At 43.1% G+C, this 13,104-nt stretch overlaps 1 protein-coding gene across 1 annotated transcript; it reads left to right on the top strand.

The window, feature by feature from the left end:
- The first annotated feature begins 201 nt into the window (after positions 1–201).
- LOC119396517 (mitochondrial tRNA methylthiotransferase CDK5RAP1) lies at positions 202–9,722 on the top strand. Its single transcript, XM_037663771.2, has 12 exons — positions 202–558; positions 1,687–1,790; positions 1,851–1,989; positions 2,508–2,636; positions 2,742–2,823; positions 3,177–3,297; positions 3,858–4,103; positions 4,802–4,955; positions 5,933–6,063; positions 7,338–7,487; positions 8,525–8,665; positions 9,573–9,722. The coding sequence occupies exons 1-12, from the start codon at positions 300–302 to the stop codon at positions 9,678–9,680; spliced, it is 1,764 nt and encodes a 587-aa protein (XP_037519699.1). The 5' UTR covers positions 202–299; the 3' UTR covers positions 9,681–9,722.
- The last annotated feature ends 3,382 nt before the right edge of the window (positions 9,723–13,104 follow it).

A 13,104-nucleotide genomic window follows, 5' to 3' on the forward strand; every position in this document is an offset into this window, starting at 1 on the left:
GATCTGTCAGCAAAATGCGCAAAAAAGACGACAAGCAGATTGGAAAACACTCTATAGAGTGTTTTCCAATCTGACAAACCTAAATAAATCACAAATAATATTGAAATTTTTTGTGGTTTCCTAATATTTTAGCTTGCCGCTTGATGTTTACATCGAGCGGCCAGCCATCATCATCATCATTGCAAAAATCAATATGGCAGCGCTCATAGAAGCGTAACTCGACGCTCAACATGCCGCTGGTGTCCTACGTGACCTGCGTTGAATTTCCTTCTGCATAGCTACATTGGTCGCTTGGTACGATGTTGTCGGAACAACTGCTTTTCTCGAGAGTGCTGTGCCAGTTGCGGCGGAACGTTCCGGTGTGTCGGCGCTTGTGCAACTCTGCGCCGCGCGAACTGGATCCCAGCGTTAAGGAGAGAATTTCCCGAGGCCCTTCGCTCGAGCATTTTATCGCCAACACTGCAAATAGCGATGCTGAAACTGAACGACCACGCTCGGCAGAACAGTTCCAACATCCCTACGTTGCTGCCGATGAAGTCCGGGCCAAAGGGAAGAAAGGTGAGAAAATGGATCCTAAACTAAAGTGATTTTGTGCTCATACTGGCAGTGTTTCGCAGCGCGCGAACATAGGAACATAGAACGCTGCCTATGAGGGCAGTTGGATTATTAAATACTAAAAAGTGAACCTATTAGACTGCACGCTTTATTTTACCGCCCTCGTCTTTGCGTCGTAATCAATACGCAACCTTCAGACGAGCGCGTCAATTGAGAAAATTCGAGTATCCAACTCCTTGATGCTAAGCACGATCGAGTTTTCGAAGCTCTTGCCGGGATAACTAGTCCCTTACCGAAAAAGAGAACACACACCTACACGACAAACCTGTGTATATATATATATATATATATATATATATATATATATATATATATATATATATATATATATATATATATACCAAAATGTTGTGCTTATGTCAATGTTAGTATCGAGTTAGTAGTTACCCAACCCATTTGTGTATTTTTTTTTTGCGACATACTGCATGCAACTTGCCTGGCTCAAGCAGTGAGGATAACAGTATGACCAGAAAAAAAATATATGTAACCGCGAATTGTACTTATTAATTCTCCATGAATGCATAACATCCTCTTTCAATACATAAGATCTTAAATAATACACTATAGAAAGTAACAACGAACCTTCACCTGATATTGCTGTAGGAAATTTTGCTGTGGATACTATTTGTGTTTCTTTACTTTGTAGCACGGTGAGACATAGTTATTCAACTATTGCAGAGCATCATACCCACGGACCTTCTGTGAAAGATTACAAAAGCTGATACAGTTTCACGTATACATAAGATCAACATGATTTGCTTCCATGCAACACAGATGCTTTCATTTATATTTAATGACAGCCATGTGTGTATAGATGAAAAATTTATGAACACATTTATAAAACAGTTGACGTTTCGAGAAGTGGACTTGTCTTCTTCAAGGCTGCATCATTTGCAGCCTTGACAAAGAAAAGTCCACTTGTTGAAATGTCGGCTCCAGCGACACCCCATGTTCACTAATATTTCATCTCTTCAATTTTCCATCTTCCCCTGAAGTTCAAACTATGTGTGTATGGGGGGGGTGTTTCAAGCTCATTATAGTTACCAGAGTCGTTTTTTTTTGTTCTTCCAGTACACTTCGAGACATATGGATGCCAGATGAATGTCAACGACACTGAAGTGGCCTGGTCCCTGTTGAAGGAGGCTGGTTTTGTAAGGACCGACTCTGCAAGTGAGGTATTACTTCAAGATGCAATCAGCATGCAACAGACTGTGGAAGTACGCTTCACATTTCAGGCAGACGTAGTGCTCATCATGACTTGCGCCATACGAGAGGGCGCCGAAGGAAAGATCTGGTCGAGGATAAATCAATTAAAGCACCTGAGGAAGCTGCGCCATGCAGAGCGGCGTGGGCCCCTGCAGATTGGGATCTTGGGTGAGTTTTCATTAAAAAAAAAAAATTCTTTTCCTAGGGTAGAACCGGGGCTTTCCCCGGTATACTGTTTCGATAATAAACGATTGTTTATCATTATCATCACTTTTGATAAAATTAACGTCAGAGGTAACCAAGACCCAAGGCTTTTATATACACCAAGCAAATACACTTTCGGCAACATATGTTTTCACTCTCTTTACTGGTAATGTGAATTCTCTATCTGGCTGTGCACCCATGTTTGTGAGACATGGGGTTTCATTACATTGGGCTCCTCCTCACTTATTCATATCAAAGAGAAAGAAGCATGGTTCAGTCTCTATGGTTCATTGCTTTTTCTTATCTCACACAAATCATGTTATATGTAGACTCACTGGTGAACCAAAGAGGTGCAAAGAGAAAGCTTTCATTTACAACTCGCATGCTGGCTTTTATCTCGTCATCACATATGATTGTGTCACTTTTTAAACATCGTGTTCTTTGACTTTCATGCTCTACAAGTGCTCCGTGGTATTTTACAGGGTGCATGGCTGAGAGGCTTAAAGAGAAGCTTATAGAGAAAGAGAAAGCGGTGGACATAGTTGCAGGCCCAGACAGCTACAGAGACCTGCCACGTCTCCTGACCCTCGCCCATTCGGGACAAGTCGGTGGTACACTGCTTATTTAATTAAATAATTAATAATGGTGCACCTTGGTGCTCTTTCGAAGGAGAGCCTAACTACAAATATGTGTACTACTATACTTTCCTTTTCCAGTGAATGTTCAGCTCTCTCTGGATGAAACCTATGCGGATGTTGTCCCTGTTCGCCTGAATGAGAACTCCAAGTCTGCATTTGTGTGAGTTAATTTCAATTCCTATAAAATTTAAAGTTATTTCACTTCACTTATCATATGAAAGAATTGCATGCTCTTGAATAGCTTTTGAGAGGCAGCTGAAGGTCATTCGGAGCTTCACAAATAATGAGAAATGTGCTAAACAGTATGCGCTGAGCTTCACAATGCCTCGTCAGTGTGCAGTGCTTGAAGACCCACCAGAACTGTCACATCACGGAAGAACTGTGAGAATGCCATTGGAGAGAGAAGTTGATGTTGGGCTATGTGTTGCCCTGTGCCCAGAAAAGTATATGAGAGAACAAACTGCCTGCAAAAGAAAAATTTTGGTGGACAATTCATGGCCAACTTGTATGCAGGTCCATCATGCGTGGCTGCAACAACATGTGCTCCTATTGCATTGTTCCATTCACACGTGGTCGAGAGAGAAGTCGTCCGCTGGCGAGCATCCTGGATGAAGTGAGAGCCCTCTCAGATCAGGTCAGTACCAGCAACAGCCTAACGCAGGCGTCTCAAACTCACCTCGGCTAGCGGGCCGCAGTCACGAAACTGTCTCCAAGATCGGCCGGGACAGTGAAGATGGTCGGAGCAGGAGGTGGGGGGGGCAGAGAAATTTTGAACAAAATGTCGCCTAACATTATCATTTGAAAGAAGGCCTTTCCCATATCCCCCATAAGGGTCATTTCTGAAGGGAATTTGAGGTCAGGTTTTGAATAAAATAAATACAAGCGCCACAGAGCCGAGGAATGCCTGGCGAGAGTTCAGTTGTGATCAATTCCCCATTGAGTCCACCTGAAGCCTCAGGTTCTTTCCTGACATCTGTGATGCCTTGATAGGTGAGGTAGAAGGGTTTTCACGTTAAAAAAGAGCATTAGGTGCAAATCATGTTTTGAGGCGGTGTAGGTTTCATGCTATGATAAATCTGTGCCAGAGTGCCTATCCAGCCATGCATAAGTGCCAATTTATGTGCATTCATAATAAATTTCAGTTATCTTAGGAGCCTGGATTTGTAACATGGCCATTCTTTTGTCTCACACCAGGGTGTTAAAGAGGTCACCTTGCTAGGGCAGAATGTCAACAGCTATCGGGACACCTCAGCCGAGAGCCAGGCACTGATCGAGCGCAGCAAGGACGGCCCAGAGATCTTGAGTCGGGGCTTCCGCACCGTCTACAAGTTGCCTGTCGGCGGCCTGCGGTTCGCCGATCTCTTAGACAGGGTCTCACAGGTTGACAAGGAAATGCGCATTCGCTTCACCTCGCCCCATCCCAAAGATTTTCCAGATGAGGTGATCATAAGACTGTGTACTGTGTTGTGAAGCCTCTCATTTAAGTTACTGCTGCAGCTTATGTTGTGTTCATGTTTCTTGGATATGCTGCACGTTTTCATGACTGGAACAACTCAGCAAGATGATTAGAAAGTCTGCGGTATTATTATTATTTGTAGTAGAAGTAATTGTGGTAACATTTGATGAAATGAAAACATATAGTGCAAATGATAGAAAAAAGATACCAAAGGAGCAGGCTGACAACCACCACTGACAAAAGGTACAATGCCTGCCCACTTTTTAGGAAGAAGAAAATAGAAATAGAAGGCAAAAATGTGAAGAAGGGAAGTAAAAAGGAAAGTAATAGCCAAATAAGGGGAAACACAGGCAAAAGTAAACTAGCAACAGGACAGGCACGCCTGAACAGAAAAAAGAATGCTTTAAAAATCGGAGGCTAACTGAGTTTTGTAAAAAAAACTGCTTTTAAAGAAACGCTAGCAAATGAAAGACAAAGAGGGCAACAAAAGTTCCAAATATCAACTGAAATGTCGTACTATGCAACTGTACAACACTTCCAAGAGTATGGAAACTTTGTGCTCACTCAAGTACAGGAAGTGCCAACCTATAAACTATTGATGCATGCACGATTTTTAACATGGAATCTCACAATAACCAAGCCAACTTTTAACATTCTCATATTTGTTGCGTCCTCTAAATAGGTGCTGGAGGTGATTAGGGACCGCGACAACATTTGCAAGCAAATCCACCTACCTGCGCAGAGTGGAAACAATGCCATTCTTGAGCGCATGCGCAGAGGCTACACCCGCGAAGCATACCTAGAGCTTGTGGACCGGATACGTGATGTTCTGCCAAGTAAGTCATACCAACTTTATGTGTGTGCTTGGTGAATTTGATTTTGACAGATACAATCTTAATGCAAGCACCATTCTGCATTGTGTTGTTGGCTACAGACAGTTGGCTACAGCAAAACACCTGCACCAGCAGGTAAAGCGTAATTTCCATCAACAGGAACTATCCAAGATATGCGCAGCATTATATGGAAGTTACTGTGTGCAGGAGTGTTACACATGATGTGTTGTACGAATACATTTGCGTGCATTGTCTTACTAAAATCCCATGTATTAATCTTTGTCTTCTCTATTCTTACCGTATTTAAACGATTGTAAGTCGACTCTAATGTGGGTCGAACCCCCTAAAATCGCACGGCAAAAAAAATGAATTCTGGTGTGCAAAGGTGGCTTCGCGGCAGTGCTTCAAAGCTCTACAGGAAAGCTAGCTTCGCGGCAATACCCGGGAATCATTTTTTAGAAAATTTTCCGCAAGACGGTGCTGAGGGTGCGGGTTATACAAAAGAAAATACGATATATGTTTCAGGTAGAGCCGGGACGTAAACACAATGTCGCAATCATGCTACGGCGTGCCTGATTTCTCGTTTGTTTCGGTTTTAGTTGTTAGTCGACCTTTCAACCGAAACTAGGTTCGGTTTCGATTGTAAGTCGACCCCCCAACTTCGGATTTCAATTTAAGATGAAATGGGTCGACCTACAATCGTGTAAATACGGTATTTTTTGTACCATGGTTGGCTTTTCTAGCTTGACATAGAATACTTTGATCTTCACATAGAATACTTTCATCGATTTGCCTCATAATACTGGGCACTGTATAATACTTATACCTAACCATGCAACTCACATCGTCAGCTCCGTATGTCGTTGCCTTGAAGTACTACCATGCACTTGTTCTTGGAAATCCTGTGTACACATCCACACCATAAGGTTGTTAGTGTGCCCACCTTTCATATGCTTCATCTCTTTCCTGTTCTCCCTCAGATGTGGCCCTGTCTAGCGACTTCATATGTGGCTTCTGTGGTGAGACTGAGGAAGCCCACGAGGATACCATGTCTCTCGTAGATCAAGTGAAGTACAGCGTAGCCTACGTGTTTCCTTACAGTCTCAGAGAAGTATGCATGCTGTCAATGTTGCCCGCCTTTTTATTTTTGCTGTGACGACACATTGAAACTGTTAGGGGATCACTTTTCTTTCCGAGAACAGTGCCCATGAAAACAAGCTTGCACCCTGTAGAATGTGTTTGCTAACACTGTGTTGTTCTGATCAGCCAGTGATACCTAATGGCATTGCATGTGGTGTTTATTGATGACAGAAAAAGCAAAACATCTCTGCCATAGGCATGCAACAGGGTTATTACAGGAGCAATTGGTGCAAAATTGTTTTAATGAAATTGATGGCTTGATGATTTCTTGATTGATTGGCTCGTAATATTAGTAGATTCATGTCGGGAAGAAAAAGAATGGATGATGAACCAAGATGTTTTGTTGATAAGCATTAGATGTCACAGCTTCGACATGGAAGCTGGAACATCTAATTGTAATATTATTTGGCATAGTACTATTAGGTAAATAGAACTCATTCTTGGTTGACATATATACTTTCTTTTCTTTCTGACCTTCTAAACCATATGTGGTAGTGTTTGTGATGTACACTGCTTATTAACTGTTTGCCAAGTCTCGAGTATATATTTATATTTTGTATCCATGCAGTACCATTGCTGGAAGAAGAATAATGTTAACTTTATTGTCCAATCAATAAGATTCGAGTCCGGCGTCTTTTTATTGGGCCTGGACACCCACCGTGAACGTGGTTTCGAGACCTTTTCTCGAAGTGGCTTTCTCGGCAGACTTTTCAAATAGGATCCTTTGTTGTTTTATTCACTCAGGCAAAAATGCTTGAGGCCCGCGTACTTAGGTTTAGGTGCACATTAAAGGACCCCAGGTGGTCGAAATTTCTGGAGCCCTCCACTACAGCATCTCTCATAATCGTATTGTGGCTTTGGGACATAAAACCCCAACACTTATACATGTTTTATTTACTACGATGCTCATTGGCCTTAACCTATTAACATTTATTGACAGCCAAGCTTTTCTAAGTGCAGACTTGTTCCTGTCTGCTCCCTTTATTTTTTAGCTTCAACTTTCACTTTGCTTATCGGATAAAGTACCTCAGACAGGTTGTTTTTGAACACACATGAGATAATTTCTGATCTTTTAGTGAATTCTGTACTATACTATTGTAATTGTTCGAATGGTTGTGCGTAATGGCTTCACTTTATCATTTATTCCTATAATTTCAATGTTCCGGGTTTAATTAAGAAAGTTGCTTGGAGCACTGGTCACACCTGGTTGATATAGCGCCATCGGCACTCTTTTCCACTATGTAGAAAACACACGCACATCGTCGCCTCGAAGACAATGTCCCACTTGACGTCAAGAAACGCAGAGTTGGAGAAGTGCTATCACTCTTTCGTCATCATGCAAAAGAGCTCTTCGAGCAGCAAATTTCAACACATCAGCTTGTCCTGGTTGAAGGAGTAAGCAGATTCATTCCTTATGCTCTACGAAGTCTTTTACAACAGCAGATTTTGTGCAACTGCAACTCTGAGTGTTCCAAAGGGTACAAAGATTAATCGAGAATTTGCTCATCAGAAACCTCTTTAATTCCATTATTCTCTATGAGCATTCATAAAAAAGTCATCACCTAAAATTTCCAGGTTATTGCTCTTGTTCACATAAACATCTCCAGTGCATATCAGATCACTAAGTGACTGACATAATTTGTTTTTTAAGAATAGTTTGGCCAAACAGCTTTTCACGACTATATGTGTAAACAAAAGCGTACTTACGTTGGCTAGCTGATTCATGAACATAATGGCAGAACAGCACAAAAAATGCAGTTCATGGTCAGCACTGTGTCCTGTGCATTCACTGTCCCGTATTTTGCGCTGTTCTGCCATATGTGTAAACACTGTTGTATTGTAGCCTTCGGAACAGTACTGTACGCTGCTTTACATGAAATTGTTCACGAAGACAGATACATTTCTGAGTGCCTTATATTCATTGGTAGCACTGTTTGGGCTTCATCATGAAATTGCTTTCTGATCCCCCTGTCCCGGCAGTTGAACTGAAAAATAGTTCCTACAAATAATACTGTAATTTAATGACTTACAGTGATCTTCCACAGCCCTACTTTAACAGTGTAGATGTTGAATGAACTGTTGCATAATTCATCAGAGCTAGACAACATTGAAAAAGAAATGCCTACTGTGTTGGTGACACAGGCACATTAATTTGTTGATAGCAGAATTGTTCATAGTTGCTTTGTAGAAAGGTACATAGTGTCACTGCTTTTGTGCATGCTCTGTGAGCAACAAGAGTTTTACGAATGTTTCTGAAAATATGTATTCTGAAGCAGCCTTTTTAATCAAGTAAAACAATCAAGAGTAGCTTGCCTTTCCCTTACCACCCTGTATGCTGATCTAGATTTGTAAATATACGTAGTTTGCAAGCATTTGTTTATTCACTTTCAATTCACCTATACCATGTCCCATTTCTCTGCTCTTTACACCAGGCTAGTCGTCGTTCGCCAGAGGACATGGCTGGCAGAAATGACAACAATGTGAAGGTTGTATTCCCAAAGATTCTCGTCCCAGAACACCCATCATCTTCAGTAAAGAAGCAGATTCAACCAGGCGATTATGTAGTTGTTCAGGTACCACAACTTATCATCAAAGCTTCTCTTTTTCGGTGACGACAAGTGGAGAGAAGAGTGTCATTTGTCCATTTCCCTAGAAACAACTTGTGCTGGCTGTTGCATAAATAAATCGCAAGGCAGACATGATTTTTCGTGCTAAACTGCTCGGTCATTGATGCCCCTGTTTTTCACAGAAGTAGCATTTCGTAGTGAGTTTAGATTAGTATGGCACGGCATTTGCAGCAATGCCACTTCGAACTTTTTTAGTGAGAAAGCACTACTGGGCCACCAACCTGGATTTTGCCTCTGTCTGTATGAAGTCTCTCCATACAGCCCCGAGCGTTCACGTGTGATCAGGCTGTTCCCACACATTTTGCGGGCACAGCCTCTTCTTGTGTGCTCGTGAAACAACAGGCTCTACCTCCATTCTCCTTGGGCCATGCTCTTGTGCGCCACTGCACGTGATGTCATAGAAATTTAATGTGTTCCCTATAAAACGTGCCAGCGTGCCGCACTGCTAAGTCGCACCTCCCTTATGCGTCATTTTGTGGCCAGTGATGTCCGTGAGCATGTGTGCACTACAGATGGCATAGCAATACCCTACTAGGTGCAAGAAAATGTGCTTCAGCATCCCGTTTGTACATGTGTTTATCGTCTCGTCTTTCGTGCTGGTTAACTTTGCAAAAGTTCTTCAGCACATTTTCTTGCACCAAGTTACATTCTGTGGTTGGCACAGCCAAACCATCTGTCACTTCTTTGTTTTGCTGCTACAGAAAAATGCTGGCACCTATCACAACAAAGGAAAGAAAGGAACAATGTTCACTGAAATCATCCTAGACGACACCGCTGTTTCATTGCAGTGGAATTAGCATATCTTCAGTGATGTCCTTCGCTTGTAATTTATATTGCTCTTTATTTGTTTCAGATTCAAGATTGCTCAAGCCAGGTACTCAAAGGCATGCCATTGTATGCCACTTCTCTGCAGCAATATATGGCTGGAGAACGGGAGCAAATGCGCTTGAGGCATGTATAGTTACTGTAGCATTCATACTGGAATAAAGTGTGTGCCATTAGGCTTCCTGGTGGCAATTTAATAATGCTTATATGTGAACATGCCAGTAGTTTTTAAAGCACACATGCTTAGATGTGCCATACCGAGCAATATTGGGGCCTATATTAGGTTACACTTCCCATATGCATGTGTGTGTGCACATACATACATGCATGCATGCGTGCAAGCTAAAAATTTGGGGGGGGGAGGGTTGGAACCCTCAATCCCCTTGGTTATGTTTACAAAAAATTTAAGGATATTTGGGGGATGGAAATTGTGGAATAATGGTGGAAATAGTTGTGCATTCTTAAGTGTGTACCAATGCTTTAGTGATCATCTTGCCCAGCTTTTTAACGCGATAGTGTTAAAGAGCTCATTTCGCAGAAATTCTGATGTCGGTGTCGGCATCTTTGGTTGTGAGCGAAAATTCGAGGCAGATGCAAATAACAAAATAATAAGAAGAAATCCTTGGTTTGAGTGGGAGTGGGGATTCGAAACTGTGACCCCTCGCTCTGTAGCACGATGAGTTTAGCCGCTTGGTCACCACGCATACGTCCTCTAGCATACTAACGGCGAGCTATTTATATACACCATTTAGCGTTGGTATGCACACCTCGGAGGTTCTTCAGCAGCTTGACTATCACCTACGAGATGGCGCAAAGGGCCCGCGGGCGCACTCTTAAACCGTGTCGCCCCGCTGTGTGGCCATGTTTTGTCGCACCACATGCATCGACATTAGAGCAGGAGGGCGTCCGTGCTTTGGCTTTCCTTGTGGGACAGTTTAGGTGTCCGCTGAGAAGCGAAGCCAGGCTAGCAATTGGGAAGGCGATACGGCTCACTTCCAATGCTCGGTTCTGGAGTTTGGACATCCGTGCCGTGACTAACCTAGCTCAACATTAGTGCACAAAATAATGAATAAAAACGTACCCCTTCACTCATCAGCCTTATTAAAACCTAGAAGTCACACTCGAAAGGCGGAGCAACTAAATCTTAACCTGCCAATAGTGCACAATGTTTACGGCCGTCGAACAGTATCCTTTGTTGGTGCAAAAATCTGGAACAGTATCTCTACCCTAATTAAATGTCTGCCAGATATGACGCAATCGCTCAAGAAACTCTTCCTATCAGGGAGTTACCTGTCACCATATTGATATCGAACTAATAACTCTGTGTACATGCACATTGATTCTGTTCTTTTTCTTTTCTTACATGATTGTAGTTGAAAATGTGATTTGCTATTGAATCTTATATATAAACATTGTACTCGCTAATAAAACCACAACATGCAATGTCTGTAACGGATCCTTAACTAGCCATATCGGCTACGGATCCGGATGTTTTCGCAGAAATTTTTGTAAATCATTTCAGTGAAAATAAAAGCATTCTTTATCTATTCTTCTAAACCCTAGCAACAGCCTAGAAGCAACCAGATTAGACTTCAGAATCGTCCAGTTTCACTGTTTCACGCCTTGCGCGACTCAGTGCATGCTTCGGCAATTTCTTTCTTTTCTTTTCTTTCCTTTTCACTTCGTTTTTTTTTTACTTTTTTCATTGGAGGATTCTAGCAGAGGGCCCAGGTAACATCTGCAATCTGCATCACTGGCCACTCTTCATTTAAACATAGAGTTTCCCAAAGTTCCCTCTAGTAAGTGTTGTAGGAAACTCTATGATTTAATCAGTGTTTCGAACTAGTTCCATAATGAATTAAATGCAGTTGTAAAGCAAGAATCAACCTCAGAACAGTTTGGGAAAGAAAATCGCAAAAAAAATGGATGTGCTGTAACGTGTATATAATTATAGTATATTAATATACAGTAAAACCTCGGTGATACGATCACGGCTCGTACGAATTTCGGGGTGATACGAATTTTTCTGTGGTCCCGGCCAAGGCCCATTAGCCTGCAATGTATTGAAATACGATTGTTGCGAACCGATTTGCACCCCGCGACGTTTGATACGAACGTACGTTAGCGCACAGGAACAGGTGCTGCACGCGCTGTCGCGGAAGACCCGGCAGTCACGCGCGGGCGCGGACATGCGCGCTGCGCGACCATCCACGATGCGTCGTTGCCTCCGAGATAGTGGGCGCGAATCTTGGAGGCCTTTAGGCGCCTTCGCGTTTAGATTACAGATGAAGCTGACGTCGCGCTTTTTTTCCCCCGACGCGTTGACGCGTGCTCCTGTGGTCGAGGCAGCAGCGTCTTTGTACTGTGTTAACACGTGCCTGCCACGTCGATGCAAGCCATGTCCCTGCAATCAGACGTTCTATGAAACAAGACTGAAACTTGGGCTGCGGGTCCGTCATGAAGTCCTATTAAAGGTGGACGAAGACCCCAATAGACGAAGCGGACGGTCTTGGCGAAGAAGCTTGGCCTCTATCTATTGTGTGCAAAAAGGTTCTTAAGTCACTTTTGCCGCGGTACTCTCGTGTCATGCAGAAAAGCGTAGTAAGATTAGGAGGGGACTACTAGCGGTCACGGGACACATCTGGTTCATTAATTACACACGCGCGCATGCACCGTACATTTACGAGTACAAGTATGATCGTTGACATCTAAAAACTTTACTGGCAATCATTCAGGGCTGTTCATGACGTCGCTGCGGCCCTGAGAACCACTGAATCAAAATGTATGCCAACTTTCTTTTGTCGCATACTAATTTTCAATGTTTTCTGGTGATACGAATTTCGGATGATACGAAATTCGAGATTCGTATCACCGAGGTTTTACTGTAGTACAGTATATAGTAAAGTATATTAACTCTATGGTTTCCAATGACCTCTTGTGACGCTTTGTTGCTTCCCTGACATTTTACAATGAACGTTTTTCGTTTTACAATCCAAATTCTTTGTTTCGCCCCGGTATAGTGTACAATAGTTGTTAGGTCACCTTAGTCCGGGCAGCGACGGAAATATCGCACTTGCTGTCGTCAGCGACTGCTAAAGGCGCTGGCTCCGATTGCTCGACCTCGGGGACCAAGCATAACGCCGGAAAGTCCAGTATCACGTGGTTATCGCCTCTTATGAAAGTGTTGAAACGCACTGTACAGTCTACAGATGACTGAACAAACCGCTGCAGCCATGTGTGCTCACAGCATTCAAGCGTACGCACGTGCGACCGCAGCGCCACGATGCCACGTTCGACCTCTGCAGGAGTGTACTAATGGGGTTGTGCGTGGTGCACATACTTTGAATTCTACGTCTATCGCGAGTCGAAGCCGTCGGGAGCCAAGCTACACTTGTCGAACTCGAGCCCGAGCCTGCCCGAGCCACCCGAGCCCTCAGCCGTACGCTGAAGAATGCCGAGCGCTGAGCCGCGGTTAACGCGGGTCTGCGCTTGTCAACTAGCTGTTTCAAAAAGTGCCTGAATCATGACTCTACTGTCCCAGTGATCGTTCTGTCCCAGTG

Source organism: Rhipicephalus sanguineus, chromosome 6 (genome assembly GCF_013339695.2).
Source record: "Rhipicephalus sanguineus isolate Rsan-2018 chromosome 6, BIME_Rsan_1.4, whole genome shotgun sequence".
In the NCBI taxonomy this organism is placed as follows: Eukaryota; Metazoa; Arthropoda; class Arachnida; order Ixodida; family Ixodidae; genus Rhipicephalus; species Rhipicephalus sanguineus.